Genomic DNA, 21,288 nt, shown 5'->3' with positions numbered 1-21,288 from the left:
TGAGACAATCCAGGCATATGTATTCTTACTATGTGATGTGTAAGACTATGCTTTTACTTTACAGATTTACATTATGTACGTACAGTGATTGCGAGGGGAAATTTTATCAAGACGACTATTCTCGTCTGTTATCCCTCGAACAAAAAAAAAAAAAATACAAGGAAAACTATATAAACGAAATAAAATGTTTGCAATGAATTATTAAAATCTACAGGGAACTAAGGTAATCTTTTATAATTGACAAAATGGGGTTGTCGTTGGGATATCCTTCCAATGAACGAAAAATGATTCCATCCATCCTAGCTTGAACTCCATCAGAAAATGTCAACCCCTGTAGCAGTTCCTTCAACGTGCTTTCAACTCCGGTTAGGGAACTCCGTGCGCCTAATAAAATCTCAGGTAGAGAGGGACTAGATCTGGATATCTCCACAACAGTTACCTGGCATAGCACAAGCAAAGTCACCATTTTTGTAACTGTACTACTCAAATACAACATTCATATTGGAAGAATAAATGTGATCTCTAACTAACCTGTTCGTCCTGAGGTATATTGGCCTTCAATTTTGCTATGGCAATAGCTCGGGAAAGGCCACCAATAGCATCAACCAAACCATGTGATGCTGCATCTTTACCAGTCCAAACTCTACCCTGTGCTACCTCCTCCATCTTGTCCACCTAGGTTGAGAAAAGTAGTTGTATGAAAGGTCTATAAGAAAGAATGATGAATAAAAAAAGCTCTAATAAGCTTAATAAATTTAGAACGTACAGTCATAGATCTGGATAAAGCTGCCTTGTCTCGAAATTGTTTATATGCATTCTGTGCAGATTTGGCAAATAGCTCTGCTTCATCTGGCCTGTAAGAAAGAAAGGAAATATACCTTGTAAAAACCGTCAATTAAAGATTAAAAACATGTAAGTGGAAGGAAGAACTCTCGGCCTCCCCAGGTTGAACTTGTAACTTGTAATGTATAGGGTAAAAGATAGTGAGTTTGTTTATTTTTCAGTAGATTATCTTCTGCTACAATCTACTTTTATACATGATGGAATTTTTAACGGATGCCTAACACCTTGATTTCTTTTCTTCAGAGATCAATATAACAGAACCCAATAATTCATACCATTATTAACCACATATATGGTAAGCCCTGCAAGATTTATAGTACAATTCAACACACTGGAGAAAAGAATTAGGCATATATCCAAACCAAGATGGAGATCGACTAATTACTCTACTTATTAGAAGTGTCAATGTATTGAGCTATTTATGAACTATCTGAGTTCGATCAATAAAATGAGTCAAGCCAAAGACTAACAACCTCGATATTTACGGCGCGTGAATAGCAAAAGAATAACAAAAGCAAGGTCCAAAAGCAATTTGAAAGAAACAGCATTTTGTGTACTCAGGTGGGAAGCATTTTAAAGAAGACTATTCTACCAAAAAATTGATTATGCAGATTTTACTAGACTGTTATTTTTATGATATAATTATGTAAAACTTAATTCATGGTTTATAGTGTTAAAATTGATTTTTGATGTAGTCAAAAAGTTAGGAATTTTTTATTTTATAGATTATGAAAATGTGACAGAAATTTTTCGATTTACACGTTAAATTACACACATCTATTTTTGACAGTGCAAACTGCAAACACATTGGTTCTAGAGTTGATAAATTGGCAAATTTCTGTACGAAATCCCTGAGAGGTCCTCAAATCAATAATATACGTAGCAAGTTTGGTGCATTTGATTTATATGCCTATAGCTTGAAGGAAGTCCACCCATATTTTAGCATAACTTCTTGAAACTCAAATTTTAAATTTGGTTAACTTGTAGTGAATTTTTTTTTGTTTTTACTTTATATTAATAATAATAGGTATGGAATCATCTAGGTGCCATCAGCCAATTTTCGTTGGGTTAGAATCTATTTGGAATGTAAAAGTAACAGTTATGCACTTCCTTCTCAAAGAGAGTGTCCGGCAGCTGAGATACTAAATAAAATTATTACCTAAAAGAACGCTGATCAGCACTAACGAGCTCAGCATATCTTCCCCTTGATATGATTTCTTTATTAAAGCCAATCTTCTCATACAGTTTCGCTAGGTTAAATTTTCCTACAGAAAAATGTTATATCATAAATTAAAAAATTACAAACATCAAAAACAAAATATTTAGCACTGACTGTTCATGATGTTATAATGTCTTGCCTCATTATTCCAGAGGTCGAATGAATAAATAGCATTCGGCTATATATCATTTGGATGCAGTTAATTACCATTCAAATGGTAGCATGAAAAGTTTTGTGCCTACAGAGATCAACAACAGTACATATGATATGTCTTATTATTCATAATCTAATGTGCATAACCTATAAAGGCAGATTTCCTCCTACATTATTGTTTTTGGAAAAAGCATTGTAGAACAGGTTTTCCTCTCGGTAGAAAGTAAGCAGATATCAGCAGTCTGTACCTTTTTAAATACTTCTTCCTTTTATTGGAAATGATTTTGAACACTAACTAGAGCTGAAGAGATTTCAAAAGAAGGAAAGGTCGCTATAGGACCACAATAATGACTTTAAGCATGATAGTCAAAACTGTGGTTGCACAATCATATGATTTTTGGAACCCACACGATCCTGATCATATTCTGGATATGATCTCACCAAATTCTGTAGGATCATTGCGTTTGCATGTATATCAGTGAGATTGTACAATGCTGTCATGCCTAACCAAAAGCAGGTTTACCACCAGAAATCCAATTGTTGAAACCGAAACCCATGTTTATCTCCATCATAAATGATGTTTTTTACCCTGCTATCTAACCCTCTTCCAAGCATTTCTTCCCAAACAACTTTTTCCTCATTGTTTCTCTTGTGTCATGTGTGACAGTGTTTCATGGGTTCTCATCTTCTCCACTGTTCATTTTGTACAGTGAAACAGTGAAGCAACAATAATTTTTCTTCATTGGTTCGTACTACTGCAGCATCAAAGGTTGGTTTGGGGCTACAGGATTTTGGTTTGGTATTTGTTTACTGTTTGTTGATCTTCTCTTCCTCTGTTCTCAGTTTTGTTCTCCTTATGGATTATGAATTGAAGTTTCACAAGTGTTATTAGTGATGTATTTTAGAGGGGAATTTGCGTTATTTATATATGCATATATATGACATATATATTACAAATTCTGTTTTCCAATCCAAAGATTTATGATTTTCATCCCCTATCTTGACTATAAGTAACATTTAATGATATCTTACAAATCTGTCGAGACACTAAAGCAATGGAAAACCATTTACTGAGACTGATCATTGCTCAGCGCCTCAACAAGGCTTCCAAATTCTTAAATTGAGCAGCACCAAGTAGATTGTAACATAGAAACTGATGAGAACATATCTTTCATATATTCCACCATGTGCATGAATGATTTTAATAAATCCTATACTTTTTTTAGTTAGATTCATGTCTGCATGCCCTTCTCCTATATTCACCTACCGAAACAATAAAACACCGTGATTACCTGTGACCACTCCAATTGAACCAGTTAACGTAAGACTTTCTGCAACAATAGCATCAGTTCCCATTGCCATGTAGTATCCTCCACTTGCTGCCACATCAGCCATTGAAGCAATGACTGGTTTTGAAGCAGCTAAAAGCCGAATTTCTCTCCACATCCTAAGCACCGTGATACAAAATAATGTTTTGTGACATCAGACTATGATCAGCTAAACAATCAAAATCACCAAAATACTTAGAAAGCCTAACAATTCCATCCGTGGTAAAAATTCCAGATGCATTTCAAATTTAACTGGACTATAAGGGAAAGTGTATGATTCATTCCTCTCAAGTTTAAAAGTAGGCTTAAATATGTTTTTAGCTCCTCAAAAAAGGGTAATAATTGCATTTGGCCCCTAAAGTTTCTTCACCTTTTGGTCCTTCTTTTCTGAGAATGGCCACAATTGGTCCCTCAGCCGTAAAATGGACCAAAAGTGGAGTGACCAATTGTTATCATTTTCAGTAGAGGACCAAAATTTGACAAATTTTTTTGATGCACCGAAAGTAATAGTTAGTTACCGTATTTTGGGGAATAAAAAACATATTCAAATCTTAAAAGTGTTGTGTAAAAAATAGCTTCAATGAAAGATTAATCATAATGTCATACTTAAGTTTCAAACAAACAATGTCATGCTTATAAGTACTCGCAAAGTATTACATTGTACACGTCAGATCTAGATGTATCCAACCAATAATTTCAAACCAATACAAATCAAATTATTAAAATTGCATTTTGAAAATAAAACTAACATGGAGGAAAATTTTACCAGAACTTACAAATCAGAGGCAAGAGCGTCACCTCCAGGACTGTCAATTCTGATAATAGCAGCCTTAAATTTTTTTGACTCTGAGGAGAAAAAGAACAATTGTGACCATGACGTAAATTATAGCACAAATAAAATATGAATTATAATAATTAGAAGTTGTGGCAAACAGTATCGTAGATGAACACGGAAACCAAGATAGTGCGTTTGTTATATTACTAAAAGAGAATAGACAGGTTTTATTGCTGTTGGTTACATATATTACATAACTGAAAAAACACTAAACACTGTTATTTACATCTTGAAATACATGAATGAAGAGTTCTGTAGGTCATATGTTTATTTATTTTCTCTGGATTTGGGTTTCGTTGCCCGAGATTCATAGATCTCATAAATGACATATCCTCAGTCCTAGCATCCTGTTTCAATATAATCTACCTGTTCTTGCCTTTGTCAAAGTATCTCTTAGTTTTCGAAAGCAAACAATACTGTATGGCCATTTTTGGAATCAAAAGCTTCAAAGGAAGTGATCTCCCTATGCTTCTCATTAATCTTAGTGACACCGGTAAATACCAATATAATATTTCCCCTACTAGAAAAACAATAGCAATGATGCTTTAATGATAACTGCTTTAATGGAAAACTCATAATATCAAATGTACCTCTGACAGTGCGAATCTTCTCAATGAACTCCTCCGCAGTGATGCCTGAGCCAGAGACACTTAACTGACCCTTAACTCGACTAATGCTCCCTGAGGCCCGGATGATGGCTATCAGTTCTTTGCCACCTGAAATTCCAAGTGTCCATTTCCTAACCCGGGAGTATTTCCTGTGTTCAATCAAACCAAGAAATCATCTTGATATTTTATTTTGGTGTATTTTATTCACCAAAAGGGGCATTATTAGGAATAAAAGTTGGGTAAGAAAAAGGAAGCAATAGTAAGTCATGTGAAAATTGTAATTTACATAAGCCACAGAAAGAACCAGGACAAAGAGATAATGAAATATAATAATTTAAAAAACTCTGTAACATATTATCAACGCATTGAAGCTTCCTCCAATTTCCGTATACACTAATTGTAAAATTTTGTTTTTAAAGAATACTTATAAAATTAATCAACATACATATACTTTATATTTATCCTAAAATAAAAAGTTATAATTTTCAAATTAGACTAATGTATTCGATGTGCTAGAAATAAATATGAAATCTGTCTTCTATTTGAAATACTGTGTTACAATATAATCTGAATCAAATTTTGCATGACAATTCCAAAAAAGAAGCAGTTAGTGAACTATGCAAAGTTCTTATTGCATAGTAGAACGGTGAAGAGCTGCAATGATGCACTATGTGGAAGATGACGGAATCAATAGGACTAACGCTGCGATAACATATTTACTTTAACCTAGAAATCCGCTACTTAGATCTAATTAACAATCAACAGAAATTAATGGCTAATAACATCCCTGTTGAAGCATAGAGGTGGAGGAAAATGTATGTTTTCAGAATGGTCCTAAAATATGTAAATACTTCTTTTATTTGATCATGAAAATATTAGTCATTGAGAAATAGTCTAAATTACTAGGTACAAAAATGAAATGAAGATAAAATTGAAACTTTACGGAAATTTCCCAAATTAGTTATTTCTAAAGCTGACTTTTATCTACCACAAATAAAACACATATACTTTGTTACGTTCTTAAAAGCCTCTGAAGAAATTTCTACCCGTAATCGACCGTTGGCAGTTTTTTATCTGTTTTCACTCCAAGTCTCTCCTTCAACATGTCAGTAACCTGCAAAACATTCAATGTTTCATATCCTTATAACCCTATTTAATTGCAATCTATTCTAATCAGTTCATTAAACGTTATTAACCAGCAATAAATAAGAATACAACAGACTGTGACAACAGTATAATCCACAATAAAGAAGCAACTAAAAACAATACATTCATACAGGTCCAAACAAAAACTCTTCATTTGGATCTTTCCATCAAATATATCCACCACTAATCACTAAATAAGATACTATGTCTCATTCTTGATAAGAATATATATTAATAAAAGCTGGCAAATGATACATACAATTAGTTTTGTACATAACACGAGCAGACAATTATGTACCTCATCATCATACATTAAATTTGATATAAGGCCCTCTTCTTTCAGCTTATCAACTTGATAAACACCTTCATTTATAAAGTTCTCAATATCTTCTCTTCCTTTTCCTGTTTTAAATTGGCAAAAAAGCAGAAGTTATTTTGTGATACAAGATTCAACTAAAATTTGAAAAGCAAAAGTACCTTTGGCAGAAGAGACTTTATCCAGCCAGTTTGTATAGATATTATCTAGTAATGCAGTCAACATCTCACAATTTTCATCAGACATGGTTGTTCGAGCTAATTGATCTCCTGCACTTTTGTACTTGCCAATCCTTTCCACTTGCGGTTCAACTCCTATTTTATCTAAAACGCCTGGACAAAAAATTAACAACTGATGTCAAAAACACAAGTTTTAAGATTATTCATAGTCATCTGATGCTTAAAAATTTAAAAGGTTTGATTAATAATCTGGACATGCGTCTGCAAACTAATATATGAGAATATTGAAACTTTTTCCAAACAATAAAGGAATTATTTGAGACACTAGCATTGGAATGGTATTTGAGAAATTACCGTATACATCTATAATATTTTAGAAAGGTGTATCAGTACAAGACTTAACTTCAGGCATTAGTAATAAGACATTTTGTACCAAAGTTATGTACAAACGTTATATGAAGTACTGGACTACCAGGTAAGTTTCTTACAAGGATCTATGCATAGTATATACAGAATTACCAGACTACCAGGTATCATTCCCCTTCTATACCTACTCTCTCCGTCATAATACTATGTTGTTTTAAAGAGAAATTATTGGATGTTGCTTTAACAACTAGTTTGATGGAAAAAATATTACAAGAGGCTGGAACTGATGGCATTGATTATCATTAAATCACTAACATGACATTGCCAATAAATGTAGGACCAATCTGGTTTGGTCAGTTGATCAAGCCCAACCCAAGCCATTTGGGTCAGATCTAATTTGTCTGAAAGAAAAATAGGCTAACCCAATGTATCATTTGACACCCTAGTATTGAATTAGGAAAGCTTTGGGTCAACACTCAAGTTATTCAAACAGATCCAAATATACATATAATATTTATATTTGTAATTTTTTATTACCTAAATACTGAACTTCATTTTTCTCTCTTAATTAGGAAGTTTAATTTTTGAGTTCAATCTCCTTTTAATTGTTGTTTCAAATTTGATCTCCCTTTTATATATTTAGTGTTTAACTTAATTTTTGAAGTATTCCATTTTATTTTATTTTTGTCAAAAGCTTAATTTTTGAAGTATTCCATAATTTTTATTTGAAAACACATTTATTTATCATATAAAGTAATTTATTGTTGCGTAAAAAAACAGAAATTTAATGTTGTTCTTCTCTTAGAAATGTCCTAAAATATAATGGGAAAATTTTAATGTATATGATATATATTTAAATATTATGTATTTACATATTGCATGAACAATTTCTTTTGATCATTGATGTATGATCATTCCATGATTTTGTTTCGTTTTTACTTTGGGTTACCATGGTTCCTGACCCAGCCTACATTATACAATAGTTCATCTGGTGTCTTTGGGTAAAGAATTGAATTCAAATCTAATGAATTGATCAAGCCTATATAAGGCCAGATAAAAAGCAAGTGTAATACAACCCATCCCACGAAAACCTCGAAATTACCATTGAAAGACCAAATTGGAGATCATACACACACACCAAAAAAAAAGGTAATTTATTGCCGTCAAACTTTAAACAATGCAACATAAAGAAAGATCAGCTTACCTCTGAGGAATGAGGCTTGAACACTCAATCCAAACAAAGAAAAGTAAGCACTTGGAGGGGCATATATCTCTTCACATGCACACGCGAGGTAATATTCTTTTTCTTGACATGTAGGGAGATAAGCCACAACAAATTTTCCTACAAGCAAACTCAAGTATCAATGCACGTTAGAGGGATATTAAATGTCATAAATCACCATATTTTCTCTAAAATGTAAATCCTCAGTTACATCACAATCCCAGAAAATAACAGGCTTCATCCCTCATATAACAAGAGGAGATACATTGATTCGGGAAAAAGGAACCTTCTACTGAAGGCCATTTCAGCAGAGATAAAAAAAACATATAAAATTAATCACTCTCTTGAATATTCTCCAAATGATATACGAGAAGTATTTCACTAAGTGTTCAAATTTCATGGTTTATCCATGGCTTATGCATTGGCAGCCATGTAAATTAAACATGCATCAGCACCCCTATAACAACAGAAGATATATTGCTTTGGGAAAAAGCATAGATAAAAAATCATATTAACTTAATCACTCTCTTGAATGTTCTCTATAGGATATAGGATGTAAGAGAAGTATTTCACAAAGTGTTAAAACTTCAGAGTTTATGCATTGGCAGCCAAGTAGGAAAATTGTTCAAGAAAAACATGCAACTCGACATTTTCATCAGATGTGCAAAAGCCATAGAAGCCATCAATAATTACTAACTACAGTTAAATGTAACAGTTATGCAAGTTTACTGAATTTCTTGGAAAATTCTGCATAGTCTCATTTGAGAGTAATAGAAGTTTCCATCAACATCATATATTATGCAAAAAGGTATTTTGACATTTAAGCTGCAACACAACACAGCTCTAGTGTTTTTACCTGATTTTTTGAAGTTCAAGATGTGCCTTCGAATTTCTTCTACTTTACCCCACCCACAGTTTAAACTATCAATATGGAGATAGACCCCAGAAATTCGAGGATCATAGGCTGCTTTCAAAAAATTCTCGCATATTTGAGGTAGAGAAAGTCCCGGAGAGAATCTACTCTTCACTTGATCAGATATCTGAACACAACATTAATAAATAACTATATACCAATTTGAAAAATGAAAGCAGAACATACTATATGTATATTTGGGTGAACATTTAATACAAGTGATTTTAAACTTTATTTTGAAAGACTAGTATGATTATAATTGAGAATGGGTGATTAAGCACACGAGGCTTCCACCAGGTGGGGGACCCGCATGCGGAAAGCTGTTTCTAGGATTTGTGCTCATGACCTCCAACTCACAAGGCAACAACCTTAATATTGCGTCATGATTTGAATGCAAGTGTTTCAAAGAGCATATGTAAATAAGTTGTGTTCAACATATTTTGAAACTTATATCTTACTGTATATAGCTTATACCTAAAACAATTTAATCACATTCCCTTTCTAGAAATAGTGTTCATATGATAAGCAATTAGGATTTACACATTCATCCAATTATATCTTACTACCATGTGCCTATTTGAATTGGCTTATTTTGAGCCTTTCTACTCACATAAGTACTTGTAAGACTGTTTCAGAGAAATTATGAAAGCAACTTATGATAAGTTCATAAGCCATATTCAGCTTATTTTCATAAGTTATCCAATATAGCTCATGAAAGCAAACAACTTATAGCTTATGCTAAAAAATTTGACTTTATTTTATTTTGTTTAATGGAAATAGCATATTCGTACACGCTTACACTGTAAGTGCTCATGCTATAAGCTGCAAATTATGTTGTTTATCCAAATCAGGCCTATGTCACTTAATTAAACTAGTTCCTACCATACCTCTACGATTTTAAACATAGTGTTCATGTATTGACACATACTTAAGAAATAGTTTGAGTTTAACGGATATGTTTTGTTAGTGTAAATTAATTTTACACTAACATCCAATAGGAATCAACTATTTCTCCACCTCTATTAGGTGATTTGGCAGAATACACGGTCGCTATTAGATGACAGTGTAAAATTATTTAACACTATCCTATTTTCCCAAACTTTTTTACATTACATTACATTACATACCAATTCAACTCAAACATAAACAAAATTAAACTCAAATATTTACTCAACAAAGGATAAGAAATGTGATGATGGTAAAGGAAAGAAGGAAACCTGGCCACGAAGCTTCATTGTAAGAACACTACCTTTACGAACACGTTCCCATGGATACGCAATGAGCATCTTAACCTTAACGACGAAATTCCTCCAACCAGTAATAGGTTCAAATTCAAATTCTCCACTGGGATAATCTTCATCAGCAATTCTAACTTTTTCACCTTCTTGAATCACTTTTTCTTCGATTTTGGTGTCGGAGGAAGAATCAAAAGCGCGAAGGGAAATGCGTCTTCTTCTTGAATGAGTTTGGGGAAGAGAGTGAAAGGAAGAAAAAGAGAAGCGAGAGTGAAATTGAAGTGACGATGATGATGATAAGGTGTTGCGGCGGTAGAGGGAGGTGTGGAGGGGGGGTGTGGGTAGAAGAAGTGTAGACATTTTTGTTTGTATAACAACAAATTGAATGAAATAAAATTAACGGAAGAAGAAGAAGAAGAAGTGAAGTGAAGTGATGAGCTGACAAGGTCAAATTTTCTCCACGTCTTAGTTTATGTCAGCCGGACATTTCTTTTATATTTCACTCCAAAAATAATTTCTTTTCAAATTCTTTCATTTCTTTTCGAGTGAATAGACTTTTTCGTCCTTATATCTGTATTTATCTGTCAATTTTATCATTTAATTTATTGAAATTGGAATTACGTCCTTGAATTTGATAAATGTCAGTCAATTTAGTCCCCCCGTCAAGTTTGGTCGTTAACGGTGATGACGTGGGACGTTAACCGCTCACATTGCGTGCCAAGTCAAATGCCACACATTTAGGATTAATTTTGATCGAAAGTGGGGAAAAAATTAGGGACGAATTTGACTGAAAGTGAAAAATATTTCCTTCTTCAAAACCGTGGTACAACGGCTCTTTCTTCCCCATTCTGTATACCTCAAACCGTGATTTTTTCATCTCTCATTTACAACTCAAAATCCCCAAAATTTCTTCCATAAAACTTGTTCAAATTGAATCTAAAATGATAGGTGGTGGTCGTATGACCAAAAACAGCTCTCAAAGTCGAGCTTCATTTTCAAACTCCATGTTTAATGGCGAGGTTAGAATGCTTGAATGTCGGTGTCCTAAAAGATGTGCTGTTAGAAACGTCAAAACTCTAAAGAACCCAGAAAGACCTTTCTACACATGCCCTTTGCCAAATGTTTGTTTCAAAATTGATATGTCCTTTTTATTGTTATGCATTTTTGTTCTTGATTGATTTTCCTTTGTACAAGATGACGATGATAATTGCGATTTTTTGTTTGGGTTGATGAAGTTGAAGAACTAGGATACTTTAAAAACAATTGTGATTTTTTGTTTGGGTTGATGAAGTTGAAGAACTAGGATACTTTAAAAACAATGGAACTGGTGGTGGTCAGGGAAGAAAGACAAGATTGATGGATAATGTTCGGTTCGGTTTATGGTTAAGGCAAAGGAAAGTGGCAATAAAGAGGTTTGGAGGGCATGGTTGATGGACAAAGGTTAGGAAGTAAGGCTAAACTGATTAAGTATTTGATAGGAATAATATGCTTCTTTGAATTTTTAAACATCTTATTGTATTGTACTAGGCGTGTGTAATACCCTCAAGGGCAAGAGGTTGAAGATGAAGGTAATCCTTCTGTGATATTATTGAAATCAAATTAGTCCCTGAATTATTGTGGAAAACATCAAATTGATCCCTACAATATATGCAAAACTATCAAAAAAGTCTTTGAATTATATATTTACTTATCAAATCGATCATTTGTGCATATATGTCTAGAATAGAGTAAAAAAATAAATAAACACATTGGAGTGCTTAATATTCAACTTATTTTATAATTTAGTCATTGTACAACAAGTCATTACATACCCAAAATAATGGTTCCTAACCACCCTTGATAAAGTCATAAAGGTGGACCCAAAATAAAGGCAACCATTATATAATAAACGTGTAGGCAATTACCCCCCTGAAATTGTAAGTTTCTACAATTACCCCCCTGAAATTAACAAACTTCAATTACTCCCTGAAATTGCACAACGTTAATCAATTTACCCCCTGCATCAAATTTTTCTGTTAGTCAACATGACATTTTGAAAATACCCCTCCTGAAGTTTTGCACTTATGTGCAAAATGCCCCTGAACTTGAAAATTTATATTTTTTTTCCTTATCCTTAAAAGTGAATGCATTATCACTGAATTGTGGAGCATATTAGCTAAGTTTTGACGGTATACAACCATATATGTTCCCCAAAACGATCAAACATTAACCATGTATTAGAGCCTAATGATATGAAAGTTAGCATAGCAAAGTACAACCACACCTGTCAGATGGAAAACTAATGCATGACATACATAATGAAGCACATAAATGACATATGATTGGCATAACCAAAAATTACCAAGATGTCAAAATATATGGCTTTACTATTACTAATTTCCAGTATATTTCCTAACTAGAAAAACCCTTAGCAGTCATTCAAGCCAATTCTGCCAAGATGGATTCCCATTCTTCTACCACCTTCCAATGTACCAAAGCACAATTGTAGCCTACAATTTAATACTAGAACAACCTTAGCAAGTTGTGATTGTTCTACTTTCTATACTATATTCTTATTCTTGCTATACAATCTAAATCATCTCAAATCTAGTAAATAAGAAAAATCTAGATCTGAAACTATTCTAAACCATCTCATTATGTTTGTCATGCATTAGTTTTCCATCTTATTATGATTGTCACGTGCTCATTGTATTCACAAACGAAGTATTACTGAGTTTGGATTTTCATATCTAATAAAGTACTACAAAGTGGTTATGGACTAGTATATTGTTTTGCTTTTTGTTATCTAAAATATTGGATTGTAATAAATGATTCAAATGTTAATTGTAATATTGGATTGTAATATTGTAGAGTTCAAAGTATTAAAGTTAACTGTTAATTGTTTGCCTTTAATATCTTTTGAGTCAAGGATAAGAAAAAATATATAAATTTTCAAGTTCATGTGGCATTTTGCACATAAGTGCAAAACTTCAGGGGGGTGTATAACGTCATGTTGACTAACAGAAGAATTTGACGGAGGGGGTAAATTGATTAACGTTGTGTAATTTCAAGGGGGTAATTGAAGTTTTGTTAATTTCAGGGGGTAATTGACGAAACTTACAATTTCAGGGGGGAAATTGCATATTTACTCTATAATAAACCCAACTAAACAACAAGTATATAAATATTACATATCCAAAATAAATAACAAGTTCCTAAATATTACATATACAAAATAAGTCATCATAAATAACGACTATTTCATTGGTTCGTTGGTGGAAATCATGGTGTCGGGATAAAGTCCATGAATTGTGGTTGAGTTGAGCCAAATGCTCCACAACCATTATATGGTACTCTTATAATTTCAGGAGTTGTTGGTTGTTGATAATCGAATTTAGGCAACTGTACCAAATTGTTTACCAAGTAATAAAATGTAAGCAGAGTATCTTATCCACAGAGATTGTCGTTCTAACTAGGCAATTCATGTTACTTATTTGGGAACAAAAAATAAATAAAAGATAAAGGGGTTTTTGCAATTTAGTTTGTTTGCACATATCAAGAGTTTATGAGTAACCTGACATTAGAGAGGAATATATATCTGGAACCGAAATGAATTCTCTCTAATGATTTTTTGAGAGATATTTTAACTGTTCATGAGCCACCCTTCACCATCTTCCTTCAACCTTGCTTCACCATTAGGTAACCTCCCAACAACCACCGCCAACCCCGATTCTCAACCGATCCACATGGAAAACATCATCACCTGGCCTTGCCTCCTAGATGCCACCCTTATCAAGAAACCTGAAGAAAATCATTCCAAAATCTCATCTTGCCAAGCTAACCCTAAACCCTTATTGAAGAGTAACCTGGAAAAATCCGTCACAAATCTCGTTTCCTCTCCACAAACACAGCTTCATGTCACTGTATCTAACAAAGATATTACCAAAAAACCACCAAAAACTACCCAGAAACCACAAAAGACCTTTGCACAAGCTCTTTCTCACCTTTGTGATATTCCCTCTTCTCAGTTGCCACAACCAGTTCTCAAAGGTGATAAATTTTCCATTACTATCCTTGAGGAGGAATATTCGGCAGGGATGGATACATGTGAGCATAACCTGCATGCAAGAATCATCTGAACAAAGGGTTCAACCACTCTCACCATCCATGCCTTACGCACCAAGCTACAATCACTATGGAAGGATCTCAGTCTGTGGGGAGTATCATATTTGGGAAAGGGTTTTTACGAATTCACCTTTTCTTGTTTGGAAGATGTTAAAAGTGTTAGGTCTGTGTCTTCTTGGAATCTAAGCCCTAGGATTTTGAAACTGTTTGGTTAGACAAAGGATTTTAACCCTACTTTTCAAACTAGCGACACTGCTCAAGTATGGGTTAGAATATATGGCTTGCCTCAAGAATATTGGAGACCCAAGATTTTCTTTGTTATTGCCAGTAGTGCAGGTACGCTACTATTCTTTCCATTCTCCTGGCTCTTGAAGCTTTTGCCATTTGTATTGATGCAGCTTCCTTTAAGCCTATGGTTGAAAGAACATTTGGCAAATTTGTTAGGGTTTTAGTGGATATAGATGTAACACAGAAGCCGAGGTATAAAGTATTAGTTGAAAGAAAGGGCTACGCTTTCTTTATGGAACTTGATTATGAGAACGTGCCAGACTACTGTACTAATTGCAGAAAGATTGGTCACCATTTGGAGATTTTCTAATTTCTGAAAAAGATGGATGTTCAAGAAGAAACAACTAGAGACAAAGTGAATAATAGAACAGGTGAGCAAGTTTATGTCCTGACAAGAGATGCCAGAACTGATCAAGGGAAGAATGTTTACCAAGCAGTTAATGACAAAACTTAAATTTGAGACTTGGTGTGGCAAAAAGCCATCAACTAAACATCTAAGAGTTTTTGGATCTATCTGCTACAATCATGTTCCTTCTCAAAAGAGACACAAGTTAGAAGATAAGAGCACACATGGAATATTCTTGGGATATAGCACATAGTCAAAAGGTTATAGAGTTTATAACCTACAAACAAAGAAGATCATTGTTAGCCGAGATATCGAGGTTGATGAAGATGCTAGTTGGAATTGGGATGAAGACAAATTAAAGTTGAGTAAAGCCACATAACCATTCTAATACCACAATCAGACACAAAAGACATAGCAGGAACAACTGAACAAAAAGGTATTCCACGTTCACCTCCTCAACAAGAAACTTCTTCACCAGAATCTACTCCAACAAGAGTAGGATCATTGGTAGATATATATGAAACTTGCAACTTGGCCAAACATGATCCTGAAAACTATGACGTGGCATCAAAACAAGAAGTATGGGTCAAGGCAATGCAAGATGAGATTAAAATGATCGAGCATAACAATACTTGGGAACTTGTAGATTGTCAACATGGAAAAGATATAATTGGAGTTAAATGGGCCTATAAGACAAAGCTTCATCCTGATGGCTTAATACAGAAACACAGGGCTAGACTATTCGTAAAAGGTTACTCGCAACAACCTGGAGTCGACTATATTGAGACATTTGACCCGGTTGCTCGCGTAGACACTATTAGAGACTTAATAGCTCTTGCCGCACAAAAACGGCAGAGCATATACCAACTAGATGTGAAACCTGCTTTTCTAAATGGCGTACTTGAGGAAGAGATTTATGTGGAGCAGCAACAAGGAGTTTTAGTTAAAGGAAATGAAGGCAAAGTTTTGAGACTATGAAAAGATTTATATGGCCTAAAGCAAGCCCATCAAGCATGGTATAGTAGAATTGATAAGTACTTCAAGGGTCGAGGATTCATGAGGAGCAAGAGTAAGCCAACATTATACATCAAGACTTAAGGTCTGGATGATACTCTCATTGACTCCTTATATGCTGATGATCTTATCTTCACTGGAAACAATATGACGATGATAGCTGGATTCAAATAAGACATTATGAACACATTTGAGATGTCCGACCTTGGGTTAATGAATTACTTCCTCAACATAGAGGTAAAACAACTAGAAGAATGTATATCTGTCTGCCAAAAGAAATACACTGAAGCACTAGTGAAGAAGTTCAAGATGAATGATTGCAAGCCAATCGCTACTCCACTAGTAACAAATGAAAAGCTACAGAAGGATGATGGATCCCTAGAGGTTGTTGCATCACGCTATAGAACTTTGATCGGGAGTCAATTATATCCTACTGCCACTAGACCATACATCATGTATTATACAAGTCTTCTATCAAGGTTCATGCAAAAACCAAGTCAAATTCACTTTGGAGTTGGTAAATGAGTTCTAAAATACCTGCAAGGCACAAAGGAGTATGGCATATGTTATAAACCCAATGTCAACTCAAAGTTGCTTGGCTACGTTGACAGTGATTGGGCAGGATCGGTAGATGACATGAAAATCACGTCAGGTTATGCCTTTTCACTAGGATCAAGATTTTTCTTACGGGCGTCAAAGAAGCAACCTGCTGTTGCACAATCCACTGCAGAGAGTACATTGCAGCAGCTGAAGCTACAAGTCAAGCTATACGACTTCGAAGAATACTTGAAGAAATGGGTGAAATACAAGATGAGCCTACCATAATTTACTATGATAACAAATCTGCAATTGAGATCACAAAGAATCAAGTGCATCACAGTATAACAAAACACATAACAATCAAATATCACTTTATCAGAGAAGCATAAACAACTAAACAGATCCAGCTCGAGTATTGCACTAGAGAAGAGAAAATTGCAGACATATTCACAAAGGCATTACCAAGATCAAGATTTGAGCTACTACGAACTATGCTTGGAGTTACCGAAATATACATCAAGGAGGAGTGTTAACATGTGATGCATATTTCTAGAATTCTCTAGAATGCATTAGTAAACTTATAGAATGTTAAGAATTGATGTACATATCTAGATTTCTCTAGAATAGTTTAGTATATTTTAGAGTTAATTAATAGGCAAACTTACATTTTTAGTCCTTTAACTTAATTTAAGGTTACAGTTTGGTCCTTTATCTTTTTTTAATTTCAATTTGGTCATTTTTGTCCATTTTCATATGAATTTTTAAGCTTAAAATTCATGATTTTATTTTCTTATGGTCTTTTAGTCTTCAAATCTATGATCCTCGTCTATGTTTGCATAAGAATATTAGATTTGAACCTTGAAAATGTATATGAAAATGGACAAAAATGACCAAATTGAAATGAAAAAAAAGATAAATGACCAAATTGTTACCTGAAATTAAGTTAAGGGACTAAAAGTGTAATTTTGCCTAATTAATACTACACATGTCGTAGGAAATGTCATGAAGAATATAGAAAGAAGCATCTAGAATATGACATCCACACTATAAATAGGCAAGTATGCAATCTTTTGTAATCAATCCAAACTAAAGCCTTCTACACTATCCAAGTACACTTTAAACTAACACTACTACCCAAACTACTTTCAAAAAGGACAATTTAAAGGGTTCTCATTTTGTAATCTTGATTCGGATTCTTTGAATGATTGTGAAGAGGTTGCTCTCTCCCGGAGACTTCCGTAGGCCCTTATTGAACCAAACACAATAAAAAATTATCGTGTGTTTTCTGTTCTCTCAATCTTGTTTTTCAATTTCTTTGTTAATTTGTTTGCTGCGTTTTGATTTCTGTTTCTACATATTCTGCTCGATTTAATTTCGATGATTTTTGCAATTGTGTGTTTTTCTTGTTGTGTGATTTTCCTGGTTTAAGTAATTCTTCACTACTATGCCTTTAAATGCCTCTGGTATACTGCATAACTCACATTACTGGTTTATATTCGTTTCTGGTTTATTCATTTTTGGTCTGTACGCGTTTTTGCACAATTGCATTCTGCACGTTCCGTTTCTTGTTGTGCATGAATCTGATAGTTGCCAAATATTTGAGAGCTTTCAATTTTGTCTTGTAGTATTTTCATTGTTCAATTTTCATCTATTCACACTTTAGTTTTCATTTTTAGTATGAAAATAATACTACTGCTACACGAGACCCCAGATGTCCATTAGACCATATAATGTTTATGTTTATATATAAATATATTTTAACGAAAATTGCTTCCACATTTCTAATTTGTTCCATTGTTATATTGCTTTTTTATTTTAATTAAATCGACAATAATAAAAGAAAGGAAAAAGAAATACAAAAAAAGTGAAAAGAAAGAAAGAAAATAAAAACTAACAAAAACAATAGTTTGTTAAACCAAAACTTGTATCTCTAAAAAATCAACCCTCATAAAGAAGGACAAGAAGATATCCAAGAAAACAAGTATTGTCTTCCAAATATTGCTGCAGGATCAGTAGAAACGTCAAACTGTCTTGTCTGCTATATAAGTTGTATCAGACACAAGATTTTGCAACAAACTCTTATTCCCAATAAAACAGAATCAATCACCTCTAAATCAGAAAGTCTTTCCTCGGTCTGCACAAAATTAGAAATATGTAAATAACTCCAGAAGGTTGTTGTTACAGGCAATCGTAGATTCTTATATGAAGATAAAATCAGGAAACAAGGATCAACTTAGAAGAGCTTTGAGGAACTGTTAAATCCTTATTATTTACTTGCCTTTCTTTATAATTATATCTTCTGGTAAAAATGTTAAGTTCAGCTGACTTGTTAGGCAAGTCAACTTTCGTTATTTACCTTATATATTTCAATAATAACATGCACAAAATGCATGATGAAAAACATCTTGACTCTGGCTATATAATTAGGTTTAAAAATGAAAAACGAACTTAATATTTTCAAACTTCTCACCATCGCCTTTTATTTTCAACATGAAACAACCTAGTCTCTTATGATTCTTTCAAGTAATATAATGGTGCAAAAATACAATGAAATTAATCTTTCATAGTTCAACCAGCTTCTCCCACTTAACAATAGTTGAACAAAGACAGAGAAAAACTAAGCCCAAAAAGAAATGAATCACTAATCCTCAATTCTACAACAAAAAGAAATGAATCACTAATCCTCATTTCTACAACAAAAAAAGAAAGGGTCTGGATTCCAAATATTCCAAGGAAGGAGCTAACAGAAAAATTAGAAAAGTAAAAGAAACAACAATTCCGAAAGAAAAAAACAAATAGGAAATGTGAGCTGAAAATTTGTTAACATTTCTAAATAACTACAAATTACTGATGACCACAACTCTTACTCACATTTGCCCAAACTAGTGTCCAAATATCTCACAAAATGCTTGCATAGCATAAACAAAGATTCCTTTGAGAATACATCAGCTATGTTTAATCATTTTCCTTGATTTTTTGTAAAAGAGTAAAGATGGTACATGGCAAACATGAGACACAAACTTACATTTTTCACCCTTCCAACTACTCATAAAATCGATCAACGTGGATATTAAGTCATAAACAACTACAAATTAATAAAATAGGTAAGCAAGTAGCAGATCTTTTTAGGATCACTTTCCCTCAACTTTTTCTCCGAGACAACGTTCTCGTTCAAACCACCAAATGAAGCAGTTGGATTGTTGAAGCAACTAAATAAAAGGAAGGAGAGAGTAACTATAACTACTACTTACATGGACCATGATTAAATGTAAGTTGACACGTTGAAGAAGCCCTTGGACATGAGGATAATATACTTTCTACTTCGGGATGTTCATTGTCCCAGACTGTCATGGTTTGTAAAACTCTCGCATTCTTCAAAATATACCTTGCTACCAGAACCTCACCTTTTAGGCTTAACAAGCCTAAAAGATCGCAAGATCTAAGGTGTAATGAAAGGCATTGCGGAACATAATTTGGGTCCACCCAACGTTTTTCTCCTATGTTCAAGCCAATCTGTTAAGAAAAATATAAAATAAAATAAAAACATAAAGGTGGGCTATGAAAAGATAAAACATATATGTTCCTTAACAAACCTCAGCAAGTATAAGCTCTTGCAGCCTAGGGCAGTGTTTGAGTACTTCAACAAAGAGATGCCAAAGACAATTCAAAGAGTAAAGGTGCAGTTGGGTCAAATTATGAAAGGTGGGAATGGAATACTCCTAATAATATGCAAAAAGAAAACAAAAGGTTAGAAATCAAGGTAAAACTCCTAAAAGGAAGGGAAAAAAATAATAAAAATCAATAATTTTTTTATATATAAAATCAAACCTTGCAAAGTTCAACATCAATTCTCAAAGACTGGACATTGCGAAGCACTTCCAACGGAAAATGAAAATGAAAATAAAAGAAATCAACATTTGCTTCCGTCAATTTAGTTAGGCTAAAGTTTTTCCATTTGCTAGGGCATAGAAATTCCCCAGGCTCAAATGATATATCAGATACGAGTAATTCCTGAAGAATTGGACATCCCGCTAAAAGTAACATAAAATCTTCATATGTTTGGAGAATTATAAGTTTCAAACGAAGGATTTTGAGCGACGGAAGAACTATGGCAGAAGAAAACCTATCCTCAGCCCTAAAAGAAGATAGTTCTAGATTCACAAGGGTTCTGCAGCTAAATATGGTAGTAGGCAATTTAGTCCAAACAATATCGTCAACACGGAGATCAATATGTTCAACACTGCGTTGTACCACAATGTTGATCCATTTGTCGAGACCATGAACGTGAAGATTGTGATGTTCAAGAGCATCAACGTCAAGCCTGAAACTTTTAATGGGAAGTGCGGAATCTCGAGAGAGCAAAACAAAGGATACAAAGTCGTTAAAGAGAACATTGGTATGTGGGTCTTTCAGTATGATGGGGCTGAAGTCCAAAACGAGAACAGAAAGCCAGAGAAATTTCCACCTCTTGGAAAGAATGGTTGTGGAAAAGCATTGTTCAGTTTTGAGGAAAGAGATAATGTGACACAAAATCTCGTCTGGTAAAGTGCTTATTATATCCTTTGCCATTGAAATTTTCTCAAAGGAGAACGGAATTAAGGGCGTGAAGCAGTGTGTGGCTGCAGGATGAACA

At 33.8% G+C, this 21,288-nt stretch overlaps 1 protein-coding gene across 1 annotated transcript; it reads right to left on the bottom strand.

The window, feature by feature from the left end:
• Positions 1 to 10,750, bottom strand: LOC146947151 (serine protease SPPA, chloroplastic-like). Its single transcript, XM_085744806.1, has 13 exons — positions 10,346 to 10,750; positions 9,072 to 9,255; positions 8,198 to 8,335; positions 6,610 to 6,780; positions 6,431 to 6,534; positions 6,033 to 6,100; positions 4,969 to 5,135; positions 4,320 to 4,389; positions 3,508 to 3,662; positions 2,003 to 2,108; positions 767 to 854; positions 532 to 675; positions 1 to 439 (listed from the first exon to the last, which is right to left on the bottom strand). The coding sequence occupies exons 1-13, from the start codon at positions 10,721 to 10,723 to the stop codon at positions 209 to 211; spliced, it is 2,004 nt and encodes a 667-aa protein (XP_085600932.1). The 5' UTR covers positions 10,724 to 10,750; the 3' UTR covers positions 1 to 208.
• Positions 10,751 to 21,288: the final 10,538 nt, after the last annotated feature.

This window comes from Medicago sativa, chromosome 2, assembly GCF_051527215.1.
Source record: "Medicago sativa cultivar Bolivia chromosome 2, Bolivia_mono, whole genome shotgun sequence".
Taxonomy (NCBI): domain Eukaryota; kingdom Viridiplantae; phylum Streptophyta; class Magnoliopsida; order Fabales; family Fabaceae; genus Medicago; species Medicago sativa.
The sequence above is the reverse complement of the archived record's forward strand: the minus strand, read 5'-3'. Positions and strand labels throughout refer to the sequence as shown.

Bases quoted from the DNA above. Each gene is read 5' to 3' on its own strand.
- LOC146947151 (XM_085744806.1), bottom strand. From the start codon at position 10,723: ATGTCTACACTTCTTCTACCCACACCCCCCCTCCACACCTCCCTCTAC. The intron at 6,535-6,609 runs GTACTTTTGCTT...AATTTAAAACAG, and splicing joins TAAAGTCTCTTCTGCCAAAG to GAAAAGGAAGAGAAGATATT. The intron at 2,109-3,507 runs GTAATCACGGTG...ATTTTTCTGTAG, and splicing joins TTCAATTGGAGTGGTCACAG to GAAAATTTAACCTAGCGAAA.